Source organism: Dermacentor andersoni, chromosome 1 (assembly GCF_023375885.2).
Source record: "Dermacentor andersoni chromosome 1, qqDerAnde1_hic_scaffold, whole genome shotgun sequence".
NCBI lineage: Eukaryota > Metazoa > Arthropoda > Arachnida > Ixodida > Ixodidae > Dermacentor > Dermacentor andersoni.
Window position 1 is genome coordinate 278,766,181 of NC_092814.1, and position 12,021 is coordinate 278,778,201.

Consider the following 12,021-nt stretch of genomic DNA (forward strand, 5'->3'; position numbering starts at 1 on the left):
CCTGCACACTGTGTGCTTTAGGTGCGACTGAAAGTGTGCAAGGGTGAGACAAGAAGAATGGTGGCTTCACGGGTTCCACCTTCCCAGCGCGAGCAAGACGAAAAAGGGGGAGAGGAGCGAGCTCACGGTAACGCAATCAAGCGCACATGAGGGGCGGCGGGGGGGGGGCGGGGGTAAGATGGCGCGCGTCGTGATTTCTGGCACCGCATCTCAGCCGTGGCTGCACATGCCTGCAAATGCGGCTGAGCGCATATGCATGCGCGCACCCTGCTTGTGAGGTAATCGGCCTCGTGTGCAAAAAGTGGCCGTGCCGAGATGGCGTGGCATCATGTAAGCTGTCTTACCACGTGTTTAGTATTGGGCGTTGCGCAATCTCGAGTTACGGCGACCCGTTGGCACAAGAGGCAGACGAAGCATTCACTCCCCGCTGCCGGCACTTTTCCTGATAGCGTCGTCCCAGTGCGGGCGACGCTATCAGCTACGAGGGCGGAGCGCACATGAAAGCGTGGCTGACTTCGCTTAATTCATACCACCGAGAAGATATCGTCGACGTACGCCGCATGAAACCTTATCATTCGTCACCGACTCCAAAATTTATCAGAATGAATTGCTTTCTCATTCAAATTTGCTTTTTTCGATTGCCTGATAATTCTGAAAATTCTGCGGCCCCTTTGATTGTAAGAAAAATCGATCAGCAGCTGTACTTATTTGCACAAAAGGTCAAATTTCAATAGAACTAAATTTCAAGATAACGAAGCAAATGTCCGATTTTACCTACTTTGTTATATCGAGGTTTAGCTGTATATAAAGCTATAATATATTTACAGTGTGCAGACTTTGTGTGAACGAAAGCATGTTCTCTTTTTAATAATTGTGCTTAAATGAAGAAGTCGCAGTTTCGCCCGGCCGAAAGCCAAAAAATTGATTGTGATAAATTCTTACAGCTATACAAAGTTAGGATAGTAGTTTTATTGGCCATATAAGCTTGTAAACATTCACTTACTAATTAAATTAACAAGCATGGTGTCACGCGTGCGCAGGGTGAAATGAACACACCTCACTCTATGACTGTGGACACTCTCTGTCAGAATGCTGATATAAGGAAGAGCTGCAGCAGCAGCGAACGAATTGACCCTTGTGCTGCCTCTCACTTCTACACAAACTAATTGACGAGAACACAGTGCACACGAAGCTATCAGCCCTGGGACACCTAGACTCTGTACCCATTGCAGATCGTTCAAGATGGGGCCTGTGAAGCCGCACTCAGCTCCGCCATATGCAGTCGCCATCAAGACAGCAACAGCGATGGCTGAAATGCGCCTGGAGTGTCCATATAATTGTTATCGCAACAATACCACACTGACACATTACATCACATAATCTAAACAGTAGTGATGTGCTAGGCAGCAAACTAACACAGCACTAATGTTTCTGTGAATTGCAAACAGTAGCTGTGATGTTGAGACTATGTTTACCTAACTACTTTAGATTCAAAGAAGTGTGACTGATTTATCTAGTTGGTATTTCATTAATTTTGTGGCAAGAGATTGTACTGGAACTAAGTAAAACAAGATGACAGCAGACAAGGATGAAAAGCATGGCAGGTCTGGGATGGACAGAGAAACACCCCTTATGCAAGTACTAATAATGTAGATCAACAAGCACTTCTAAGAAAAAGCATCACACCTCCTGTGAAGCTTGCCCTTGTGCACCACTTTTCATACTTTTTTTCCTGTATTAAAAAAGCGCAGAGAAAAATGAAGAATAGATCACCAAACCTATGCCTATTTTCGTTGTTTTTGGTAATGCGGTTTCTTTAATATGTATTAATAATGCCTGACAACGAGGATTTGTAGAGATGAGGTAATCACATAATTTGTGAGCAACTATCTTTGCCAATGCATCTTCCTGTGAGTGATTTCGCTTATTTAAATAGAACATTTGTGTTTAAAACAAGACCCATTGCTTGGATTTATTGTTTTTAAAACTTTCTCAGAAAAATCATGAGCTTTGGAATTCCAGGCAATAAAACACCAAATTCTACCCGGTTTTCATGCTGGACAACATAACTCCAGATTTCTCCTCGGTATCCCTCTTTAAAAATAGCACCCAATTTTTACCCACCGAATTCAAAAAATATAAAACCTGAAAACAAAAGACCCTATTCACAGAGAGTGATAAAGTGCTGCCGGAGAGTGATAACAATGGAGATTAGGCGTAAATAAATTTCCATTCTGTCAAGGTAAAGTTTGCTATTGCAAGAATCAGAGACATGCTACATTCTTATTGCCAAAAAATCAGATGTGTGGTAGATTTCTACTTTGTTTAGTAGCTCTAATGTCATTTCTACGTTAGTTTACTACTTTAAACACATAGAAAGTAGGGATGTGTTTGATTCAGGGGTGTGTTAGAAAATACTGCCAAATGAAGCAGCAGTGTGTTTTAGTGTCCCTTGTGCCTCTTGTTTAATTCAACCCACAGAATAATTGATCATTATTGAAACAGGGATTACGCGAATGTGAAGCAACAGCAAAAGTGTGTTATCTATAGAATATATACAATGAGATGAAGCAGTCAAGCCAACTGCCAGCTCGTGCAGTGTTTCTTAACCACCTAATCTCCTTCGCCCTCAAGGTACTATTGTCGCGCTCATGCGCAAGTGCCACATAACAATATAGTCAATTGCATCAGGACTAAACTAATGGAAGTCGACTGTATAAAGATATTGACACGTGTACTTGTTTATCTTTCTCGGATGACTGCTTTTCACCGGATAACAAATGTTAAATGTTATTGCTCGGCACACGACGCCCCTGCATGTATCGGTAGTTTCTCGAACGTTACCGATGGTCCTATCTGTTGTCTGCTGTTCCCGAACCTTGTGTAATTTGAATGTATGTATGACACAAATTGTGTAGTACTTTCTGGAACACGCGAGGGCACCAGCGATTACTCCGGAACCTTCGTCGACTCATGTATAAACGCTGACACGCTTGACCCACTGATCAAGTTTTCAACGATCGCCGACTTTGTTCACCACTATCGTTGTGCTTGAGTGTTACTTGTCTCACTGGGCACAAATTCACCCAATAAAGAATTAAATTTGTAACTCACAGCTTTGACACCGCGTTGTTCTTCACCATCACTACAACGTGACAATATCACCATTTCAACTGCTGGTCATTATACTAGCACAAACCTTTTCCCCTGAATGATGTACAAATACAGTGGCATGTTTAGACATTACAATACCTGCCAACTCTCCCGATTTGTCCGGGAGACTCCTGAATTCTAACCAATCCTCCGGATTGTATGTACATGACCATACATCTCCTGAAAAACTGCCCCAATCCCACTACAAAAAAAAAAATAAATTGTGTCATGCAGCACAGCCACATCATAATTGCCATTAGGCACTAGGTAGCTAGCTGAAGTCAGATTTAAATTCAAGCCATTTGTGTGTAGGCAGTCTAGGCCTAAATCAGTTCACATCAGAGATTATGATTGAGACATGCTTTGAGGAGCATGCATGAAGCACAAGTCTAATATGCGCTGCTAAATGGCCACTCACAGAACACGGTACATGTTCTTCAGTTATACACACGTGCACATGCCATGTCCAGTCATAGTACGAGCACTGAGAAACTAACTGCACTGGCGGCCATTCAGAGCTGTTTCTGATGTTGCTGTGGCACAGAAAAATAAAATCTAATTTCTTTTTTCTTTTGTAATCGTTTGATAGTCAAAAGGAACATGTAGAGTAGCACTTACATTAAAAATTTTACACTTTATGTACATCCAATTATATTACATGTTCATGCTTTTAACAATAAATTTAGTATTAGAGCAACCTCATTACATGGTTCTGGCTCTGTTGCCTATTTATTTCCGATACCTCAAAAGCCCATAAAAGGAGTTTTACATGAGGAGTGGGCGCATACATTTTATTTAACGTAATTTAGTTCTTCAATGATGCGCTTATAATGAAGAGCGTTCTCATGAAGAACAGTTGACCTGACATATGATGGTCAACACCCAATATCACAGGAATGAGAAAAACAACCTTGCAGTCCCTGAATATGTCTTCAAAGGATACTTTCTCACAATATGCCCCCTCTACAATTGAAAGCTTTAGCAAAACAAGATTAACGCCTACCTCGGGATAGGTAATGTATCCACCTCCTTCGGTAGCTTTCCCAAGGGTGAGGCATGAAACACCATGCCAGGCTTTATGACCAAGTCTCCAGACCAAGCCATATGTCGGTATGCCAACCACTATCTTTGACTTCGGCATCCCTTTGGAGACCCAAAATTTAGCTGAAGATGCCTAAGTAGCAAGAAAACAGAAGAAACCCAAAGTTTTTGTGCACACCTCGTGAATACAAATTGAAAAAAAAAAGCAACAACCAAGTGTCAGGAATTGAGCAAGATTTTTTGAAGTACATGATGTAGTGAACAAATTACAAGTTCAGCTTGCTTACAGATTCAGCTAAAGGTATTTCTTTACTCAAACCAGTCTTCCATCAGTGCAGGTGTTGTACTACAATATGGCTTTTCTTTTTCTGCACCAAAAATTTAGGACACTAAAAGTTATTAAGTTAAGCTGCATTTGTAAATTACAATGCTTTAATTGCACTACAGCCACTTTCCTCGTGAGAGGAGACTCTTCAAACCAGGGAAGACACAAAAATGAGACAGGTTGCAACAGCACCATGAAGTTTTGACACCAGCTTGCTGTGACCATGAATTTTGGCAGCCTTTACATGGGTTTAGTTAATTGTTCATCTGTAAGGAAGGTCTAGGCTGCATTCTAAAACAACCAAGAAGTAAGCATAGCAAGTTTCGAGGACGTTTTCTGCATTATAAGGTCAGATTGCCACTTATATTGCAGCACAAAATTCAAGAGAGGGATTCTTGGCCTTCATTTTCTCCAGTAATAATCAGCCTTTTTCAGCCAAGTGAATGAATATAATGCTTTGAAAAAATACTCAGCCAGTCTCAATTGAATTGACTCAGTGAAGATATTTAGTGTCCCTTTGAGTCATGTTCAAGTACACAAATGCAGAGCAGTGTGAAAAGGTGCCAATGTCATCAATAAAACATATACACATAATAATAAACAAAAAGCTTGTTTTTAAAGGAGCATCCCAATTATAAGCAGTCACAGAATTCGAATGTATTGTTTCTCCCTTATGGGCTACCTCAGTCATAAGCAATTACTTCCATAATAGGTTATGAATGTTGAACAAATCAGTTCTGCAGAAGTTCGCAAAGTGGAGGAAGTTCCACGACAGCTCCAGAAAGGTTTTGGCCCCACATGTGGCCCCCAAGCATGATAAATTTTAAAGCAAAGCTTTCTTTGCCTCTTCCCTCGACTTTAAAGGTGCTGGTTACCGACTGCTGCCTTGCCAAATATACCAGTCAAGCCACTAGGTATGTCCACTGGCCATATGCCCGAATACACAACGTGGGCCACTGGCAGGGTGTCAGAATGAAATGTTTTTCATTCTGGTTTTAGTTTCGTTCCACTGAAAAAAGTTGTGTTCCGGTTCTGCTCCGGAACGAAAAAAAAAATACGGCCGTGGCTTAGCTTGGTTAAGTCTGCTGATTGCGAAGCAATAGTGTCCGTAGCGCCCCTGGTGAGAGGAGCGGGAGTTAGGCCGCCGTTGGTGGCTACCGCCTCGCCTCGCGACGGCGTGAGATGGGGCCCCGTTTTTACACAGCTGGTGTGACGTCACTCTAGGTCACGTGGTGTGACGTCACGCAGCGAGGTCACGCTAAAGGTCAATGGTGCCTACCACCGCCTCGCCACGGAACAGGCTGAAGTGCGACCTAAAGTAGTATTGCTTCGCAATAAAAAAAAAAGATCCGTAACAGTTCATAATGGTTTTGGCACGCATGCAAACATTTTCGAAGCAAAGTAGCGATCAAAACATAGTATTATTTTTCTCAATAAGTTAATTATGCATTCTCAGATCATGCTAGAGTCAAGGCACTGAGCATGATATCAGAAGCAGCACATCGAGTGTACTCGCCGAAATACGAGACCGCTGTTCCGATAAAACGAACATAAATGAATGATAAAACTTCGATAACAAAGCGTTGTACCAGTAGAAAACGAAACAATAAGTTCTTTAGCGTGCAAGCCCTAGGTTTTGCTAGGATGCAGATTTGCTAGTGCACCAAATGGAACACTTACATTTTCTTCACATTGTTCAAACTGTACTCACAAACGCCATAGCTAACACTGTATATCTAGGTGCCATTTGTTAAATGTTCTTGTATATACATATATATAATTTTCTCCATTAGTAACTCATGTTTCTTGAATTTAACCATTTTGCTTGTAAACACTCCCCTCTATAATGCCATAATGGCCCTGAGGGTATGCTAAATAAACAAATTAGTGGAGCGCTCGACCGGCTATTGCTTGCACTATCGCTACCTGAAATACGTGCTAATGCAAACTCCCTAGATATGCGCTAGTGCTGACATTGCCTAATGTCGGTTGTTTCAGATTAACGACTTTCTCCTTGAATCGAAAACTGGTAAAAAATATTTCGGTTTCACTCCGAAACAAAATAATAAGTAATGTTTCGGTTACATTTTCGTTCCGGTCATAAATATCCTTTCACTTCTTTCTCCACACTTGGCTGATCGTGTTGCTTCTTCTTCTGCTTGTCTATTCAGGCACCGATTGGCACATACTCGTAAACAGAGATTGGCCAAGAGTGTTTACATACCCATTGGCACACATGCTCAGTGTTCCAAGTTGTCTATTCGTTTGGATAAATAATGGCACATGCACAGCTGCTCCACTGGCTAGACCTTAGATATTGACACCTTAGACATTCCCGAGCACATCTATCCCTTTAGCTTGACTTAATATTAGACTTTAGTGTCCCTTTAAACCTAACAAATGGTTTAATTCTTTAACACTGTTTATATCTCATGTTCCAAGAAAAGTTTTCACATGTCAATGGTTTGTTAGCCTTCAAGCAAGATCTTGTGCAATTCCACCAGTCATAAAACATGAGATGGGACGTGTGAAAAAAAGAAAGGGAAGGGATGACATTAAAAAAACATTCCTTTGTTAGAATTTTCAGAAAAGCAAGCCCTCAGATTAAAAAAGCATCTCAAAGCAAAGAAATTAGGGAAAATTATTAACCATATTCAGAGTAGCAAAGTAACCAATCTCTTTCCTTCTTCCATGGAGAGGACTGTTGTGCCCAGAGAAGGGATAATACCACTTGAAAAGATGTAGGTCATATGTCATGAGGTTTATGAAATCCACATATCTGAAAGTAAATCACAGAGAAAAAATTTGCAGCACACTATGCACATTTTAACTTGCACAAGATGATGTGACGGCATGTCCTAACACTAAAAGAGTGTGAAGTCCAAGATATAAATGCCATTCAACAGACGCTGAGTACAAAAAAAGCTCTACCACAATAGCTCTACCACAAAAGCAATATTAAGCAGCAATGCATGCGTGAACCAATAACTTACAAAGTTAAATTTTACCTATGTGTTAGACCAGCTAGCAAGCCGCAACAATATATTATTTTATTAACTTACCTTCTTAAATATACAGGTGTTATAAAATAGGAAAGAAAATTTTAGTACAGCACATCCTTGAGAAGGTTGGATGATCAGTTCTCTCCTGCTGCAGAATCAGCAACACATGACCATTTTGTTTCAAATAATCAGTAAACAGATATTCACACGTGCTTTCTATGACAAAACTATTACAAAAGACAACAGTGCAAAGAAGAAAGAAGCAAAAAGCAGTGACAGATATGAAAGCGTTAACAAAAAAATACACCTGTTTATATTTCGAATATAAACTTATGGCAAATAATTTGTCATAAGTTTGTCAGCAAGTTCAATGCATGTTTGCAATGATATCTTCCTCATTAACTTTCATTTCTGTAATTTCTCACCATCACTCCAATTACACTTTGTGCTCTTTTCATCATCATCATCATCAGCCTATTTTATGTCCACTGCAGGACGAAGGCCTATTTCCTGTGTCCTGTGCCAACCAATTCCAACTAGCACCCGCGAATTTCCTCATTTCATTGCCCCACCTAGTCTTCTGCCATCCTCGGCTGCGCTTCCCTTCTCTTGGCACCCATTCTGTGACCCTAATGGTCCACTAGTTATCTAACCTGCGCATTACATGACCTGCCCAGTTCCATTTCTTCTCTTAATGTCAATTAGAATATCAGCTATACCTGTTTGTTCTCCGTGCTCTCCGATCCAAACCGCTCTATTTCTGTCTCTTAACATTATGCCTACCATTCTTCGTTCTGTTACGTTTCGCCTACGACGCGCGGTATAGCCGGCGCGGATGCAACGGACGCCGGGGCTTCCTTCAAAGCGGCGGACATTTTGGCCCGTTCGGAGCTGCCGCAAAGCCTCCCCGCCAAGCGCGTCCAGGCGTGTTTCAGTGCCACGTGTCTTCTTGTGTGCGTGCGTGTGTGTGTGCCCACGCTTGTCAAAGCGCGGCAGCCGGGGAGAGGAGCTCCCCAAGTGTGAAGCGAGGAGGTCTGTCCGGCGCCCGGCCGGCGGATGCGTCACTACACTCGTCTCAACGTGTCTCTCAGCGTGTCCGTGCCCAGTCACGTGCGCATCTGACGAGACGTTCCTCCTTGCCCTCAGCTGCGAGACTATAAAAGCAGCTGCCCCCGGATGCCAAGAGAGAGGCTCCGATTTCTTCTGTCGAGTTACGTGCTCTCCCGTCTCTCACTTCGGTCGACCTGACCGCCCGCTCTTTTGCGATGTTAGAATAAACCAGTTGTTCTGTTACCAGTCGACTCATGCTTTGCCGAGACCTTCGGATGCTTCCAGTGCCCCAGGCCGCCAGGCCAACGCTACCCTTGGGGCTTGCGACCCATTTGCAACAACGGGCGTCAGCGCTGAGTTTGCAACAACTCGTGCCAGCAGTGCGATTTACAACTGGTGGCAGCGGTGGGATCGCGACAACGGAGGCCAGCAGCGAAGATATGCGGTTGACTGTATGCTGAGCAGCACAACGACCATCCGGGAGCAGCGCAACGAGCCCTGTGTGATGACTGGTTGCCTGCAGCGGAACGACTGCGCTGAAGTCTTGGCTGCAAGGTTTGGTGAGTGCGGGACTTTCTTCTTCTGAGTTTTGCCAGGCTTTTGTTAGTGTCAGAAACAGAGCTGGTAATTGTGGTTGTCGTTGCTGCCGGGTTAGTTTGCGGCAAGACAATAGTAGGCAGTAGAGAAAGCAGCATTCAGAGCAGCCATGGATTTGAAGTCGTTGCGCAAACCGATATTGCTGGAGCTTGCAAGAGAGTTGGGTCTGGATGTCTCAGACAAACTCAGAAAACCAGAACTGCTAAGGGCTACTCTTGAATTAGAAGCTGAGGATGACGAGCTGTCGGAATGCCTTGAGACCATTGAGGAGCGGGCAAAAAGACAGGAGCGCGAACTTAAAGAGCAAAAAGAGAGACAGGAGCGCGAACTTAAAGAACAGAAAGAGAAAGATGAGCGCGAACGAAAAGAACAAAAAGAGAAAGAAAAAGAAGAGCGCGACCGTCAACACGCTTTGGAAATGAAGCGTCTCGAGGTAGAGATGGAACGCGCTCGTAATGGAAGTGAGGCACACGGTGCAGGAGAACGAGTATAGTTCAAAATGACTGACCTGATGCGGCCGTTTAAGCTTGGAGAGGACATTGGTTTGTTCCTGGTTAACTGAGCGAACGTGCGAGAAGCAGGGGTTCTCTCGGGAAACGTGGCCACAGCGCTTGCTCACTTTGTTACCCGGCGAGGCGGCCGACGTAGTCGCTCGCTTGAAGAGAGAGGAGGCAGAGGATTTCGACAAAGTGAAATCGAGGCTGCTAAAAAAGTACAGGCTGTCAGCGGAGGCGTTCCGTCGGAAGTTTCGGGAAAATGAGAAAGGTAAAAGTGAGTCATATACAGAGTTTGCCTACAGGCTTATGTCAAACATGCAGGAGTGGCTCAAAGAAGAGAAAGCGTTTGGTGACCACGAGAAAGTTCTGCAGTGTTTCGGGCTGGAACAGTTTTATAGTCGGTTACCTGAGAACGTGCGGTACTGGGTCTTGAATAGGCCAGACGTTAGTACGGTGGCTAGAGCCGCCGAGCTAGCCGAGGAGTTTGTGACGCGTCGGGCTCGCGGAGCTAAGGACGGTCAAAAGGGTGAATTTGGCTCCAAGTTTGAGAGGCCGAAGTTCACGCCCATGAGAGCAAAGGGGGAAACACGTAGTTCGGATGCAAGTGAAAGCAGTCCGACCGAACGTAAGGAGACGGCGGCAGCCGAAGCCGAACGCAGAAAGCGGTTCGAGACGAGGCAAGCGCGCGTTTGTTATACGTGCCAGAAGCCGGGTCACTTTTCAGCGCAGTGTCCAGAAACAAAAACAAAAGTCGTGTTTTTGTCCTTATGCAGCACTGACGAGAACATGAAGCTTCTCGAGCCTTACATGCGAGACCTCCTCGTGAACGGGAAAGAGTGCCGAGTGCTTCGCGATTCAGCAGCTACGATGGATGTAGTTCACCCCTCCTACGTAGAACCCGATATGTTCACGGGCGAGTGCGCATGGATCAAGCAAGCCGTGGAAGCTCACAGCGTGTGTCTGCCCGTAGCAAAAGTGCTGATTGAAGGACCTTTCGGAGCGCTTGAGACGGAGGCGGCAGTGTCATCTATGCTGCCCCCCCAGTACCCGTACCTATTTTCGAACAGGTCCGATCACCTCCTGCGCGAGAAGGGGCTTTTGTTTGGTGAGGCTAGCGTTCAGGCCTTAACCAGATCGAAGGTTCGGGAGCTCGCTGCAAAGGCGGTAGTTGCGGGACCGACGTTGTCAAACAATGAGAAAGGGTCAGAGGTGCAGCAAGCTGATATTCAGAGCACGCCCGAACTAAATAAAATTGCGCCTGTAGCGTTAAAGGCACCAGATACTGGAGAGGAAATGCCCGACACGGGAAAGTTAGAAGAGCTATCTGCAGATTTGCTCATCGCGCCTACGTCAGACGGACTTAATAGGTTGCTAAAAGTCAGCCGGTCGGCTTTGATAGCCGAGCAAAAGAAGGATGGCAGCCTAGAAAACGTGCGCTGCAATGTCAAGGAAGGTATCGCCAGGAAAAATGCGCGTTTTGTGGAAAGAGGTGGAGTCCTGTACCGGAAGTATCTAGACCGCAGAGGAGTGGAGTTCGATCAGCTGATCGTGCCTCAGTGCTACCGTCAGGATCTGTTGCGCTTGTCGCATGGGGGTTCGTGGTCCGGACACCTAGGAGTTAAGAAAACTAAGGACCGTCTCTTGCAAGAGTACTATTGGCCAGGGTGTTTTCGGGACGCAGACCACTTTGTGAAGACATGTGACACCTGTCAGCGGGTGGGCAAACCAGGGGACAAATCGAGGGCGCCGTTGAAATTGGTACCTATCATTACGGAGCCTTTCAGACGGCTCGTTATTGATACAGTGGGACCTCTGCCGGTAACAACCACGGGGTACAGACACATTTTGACTGTGATCTGCCCAGCGACAAAGTTCCCTGAAGCAGTACCGCTTAAGGAACTCAGCTCAGTTGAGATAGTCAATGCACTACTGTCCATATTTGCGCGAGTTGGTTTTCCTGCGGAAATCCAATCAGATCAGGGCACAGTGTTTACTAGCGCTTTGACGACAGCCTTTCTCGAAAGGTGCGGGGTAAAGCTGTTACACAGCTCAGTGCACCACCCCCAGTCGAATTCCGTTGAGAAGCTCCACTCCGTCATGAAGCGCGTGTTGAGAGCGTTGTGTTTTGAACAACAAACTGACTGGGAGCTGTGCCTACCTGGGGTGATGTTTGCATTAAGGACCGCGCCGCATGCGGCTACGGGGTTTTCGCCAGCTGAGCTGGTGTACGGTCGCTCGCTGCGATCTCAGCTTCGCATGCTTCGAGAATCGTGGGAAGGCAGGGGCGACGACCCAGTCGTGGTGGAGTACGTGCTTAGGCTCCTCGAACGCTTAAGACGGGCACAGGAGAGGGCCA

At 45.0% G+C, this 12,021-nt stretch overlaps 1 protein-coding gene across 1 annotated transcript in view; it reads right to left on the reverse strand.

Moving 5' to 3' along the window:
* The window catches only part of LOC126547667 (chitotriosidase-1-like), a 56,169-nt gene that overhangs the window by 32,238 nt on the left and 11,910 nt on the right, over positions 1 to 12,021 (reverse strand). The window contains exons 5-6 of the mRNA XM_050195610.3: positions 7,169 to 7,298; positions 4,157 to 4,327 (exon numbers count right to left, since the gene is read on the reverse strand). Of these exons, the coding sequence (XP_050051567.1) occupies positions 4,157 to 4,327; positions 7,169 to 7,298 (301 nt within the window). The remainder of the gene's footprint in view (positions 1 to 4,156; positions 4,328 to 7,168; positions 7,299 to 12,021) is intronic.